Raw genomic sequence first — 1,793 nt, 5'->3', positions numbered from 1 at the left:
TAAAACGCAAAATCTGCGATTCCGGCGGACCTGTCAATCAAAATGGCCGCCATTTTGTAAGTAAGGCCAACTTTTTTTTTGGCAAGTTTGCTTTAAAATGTTCCTTAGGATGTCCCCTTTAAGAAAAAAGTTGTCCCGGAGGATCGGCGGGGGGTGCAATTACTCCTATTGTCATATGCCGGACTATTTGGGTTTTCAAGCACATCTTTGAAAATTAAAAAAAAATAATAATATTGTTGCAATGCAATATTTTATTTATTAGAAAAATATTATCAATGTTACTGTGGCATTATCTACCTGAGATTGATTCCACGTAAAATGACGAAAAATACTCGTATGGAATCAAAACAAAATCAGCTTACCTACTAAGTAAAGCATCGATAATCAATAAACCGGCATCAATATGTACTACAAACTAAATTTAAAAAAAAAAGTCCAAGAATGAAACAATAAGTTAATGCTAATTTTAATATTAAATAGGCCTATTCGAGTTTATAAATAATTCTTCCATTCCTTTAAATTGTCAATCCATCTGAGATTACCTTAGGCTTTTTTGAACAAGAAAGCAGTCTGCAGAAAATATAATACGATAAATTGATGAAAAATTATCTCTCAATCATTGTTATATTAATAAATCAAGTAAAATTGAACCTTACGTTTTGACCATATTTTATAATACAGTTTCTGATGACTTTCCCGAGGACACATTTTTCAGTAGTAGATGCTTTGTCAGCTGCGTAAAACAAAATTACCATCAATTGATAGGTACAGATTCTCGTTTTTATTTTTTTTCTTCGATAAAATTTAATGAATTGAATCGTTTTGATATTTACCATCAGTTTGACATTTTTTAATGACTTCTTTAGCTTTGGTCAAATGCTCCTTATCTTTTTCGAATCTCAATTCGGCCAATTTTTCTGCAGCTACAGCGTCCACTTTGCCATTTTTATTAATCTGGTAAAAAAAAGTGCATTGAGATTAAAAATAAATTTTACAAGAAAAAAATTATTCAGTAAAGTTATTAGTAAATAGGTAGCTGAATAAAAAATCTGTGCTTACCAGTCCAAACTTTTTGTAGATGCATTCTAGCAAACACTGAAAAAAAATGAATTTTTTATTAATTAAAAATTGTATTACCTTCTTGAGCAAAATTGTATTATAGGCATGGATAATTTACTTTTTGAGCTTCGTTGGCAGGTACTTCAGCTTTGGCCAAGATACCATAATCAGCTGAAAATACAAAATGGGGTATCAATATTTTCCATCTTAAATTTCATTTGTGATTAATGGATCGGTGAGTTGGTTTGAAGAAATTATTTATTGTGAAAATTAAGGGCAAAAACGACTTGGTCCTCGCTTTGTTAAAATATCAACACACTAATAACTTTCTTGAAAACCAGTCAATTAGTCTTCAAAAATTCAAACATTCCAAAATTTCATGATGAATTAATAAACAGTTGTAAACTCACCATCGCTAGTTTTCAGTTCTTTTTTACATTCATCAGAAAATTGTTTCTTCTTCTGTACAACCGCATTATCATTGGCCTAAATCACAAGCAATATGAAAGCTTTTTTTTCTTAAGAACAGAAATTTGATTTAATTTTTAAAAAAAAGTGACGATTGAACTCACCAAAACCATTGACATTACCAACGTCCATACAAAAAAGCACGCGATTACCTTCATCTTGAATTTCTTAGATTGAAAAATGATCAAGATCACCAACGACTCTGTTCGAATAACTAACTACCGAGAACAAAATCACATCTGCGACATATTCTATGTATTATAATT

At 30.5% G+C, this 1,793-nt stretch overlaps 1 protein-coding gene across 1 annotated transcript; it reads right to left on the bottom strand.

The window, feature by feature from the left end:
• Positions 1 to 231: 231 nt before the first annotated feature.
• LOC135833479 (general odorant-binding protein 19d-like) lies at positions 232 to 1,793 on the bottom strand. The gene is made up of 7 exons (XM_065347340.1): positions 1,632 to 1,793; positions 1,470 to 1,545; positions 1,178 to 1,230; positions 1,060 to 1,095; positions 834 to 954; positions 657 to 733; positions 232 to 570 (listed from the first exon to the last, which is right to left on the bottom strand). The coding sequence occupies exons 1-7, from the start codon at positions 1,683 to 1,685 to the stop codon at positions 544 to 546; spliced, it is 444 nt and encodes a 147-aa protein (XP_065203412.1). The 5' UTR covers positions 1,686 to 1,793; the 3' UTR covers positions 232 to 543.

Source organism: Planococcus citri, chromosome 1, assembly GCF_950023065.1.
Source record: "Planococcus citri chromosome 1, ihPlaCitr1.1, whole genome shotgun sequence".
NCBI lineage: Eukaryota > Metazoa > Arthropoda > Insecta > Hemiptera > Pseudococcidae > Planococcus > Planococcus citri.
The sequence above is the reverse complement of the archived record's forward strand: the minus strand, read 5'-3'. Positions and strand labels throughout refer to the sequence as shown.

Bases quoted from the DNA above. Each gene is read 5' to 3' on its own strand.
- LOC135833479 (XM_065347340.1), bottom strand. From the start codon at position 1,685: ATGAAGGTAATCGCGTGCTTTTTTGTATGGACGTTGGTAATGTCAATG. The intron at 1,231-1,469 runs GTGAGTTTACAA...TTGTATTTTCAG, and splicing joins AGAACTGAAAACTAGCGATG to CTGATTATGGTATCTTGGCC. The intron at 734-833 runs GTAAATATCAAA...TGTTTTACGCAG, and splicing joins TAAAAAATGTCAAACTGATG to CTGACAAAGCATCTACTACT.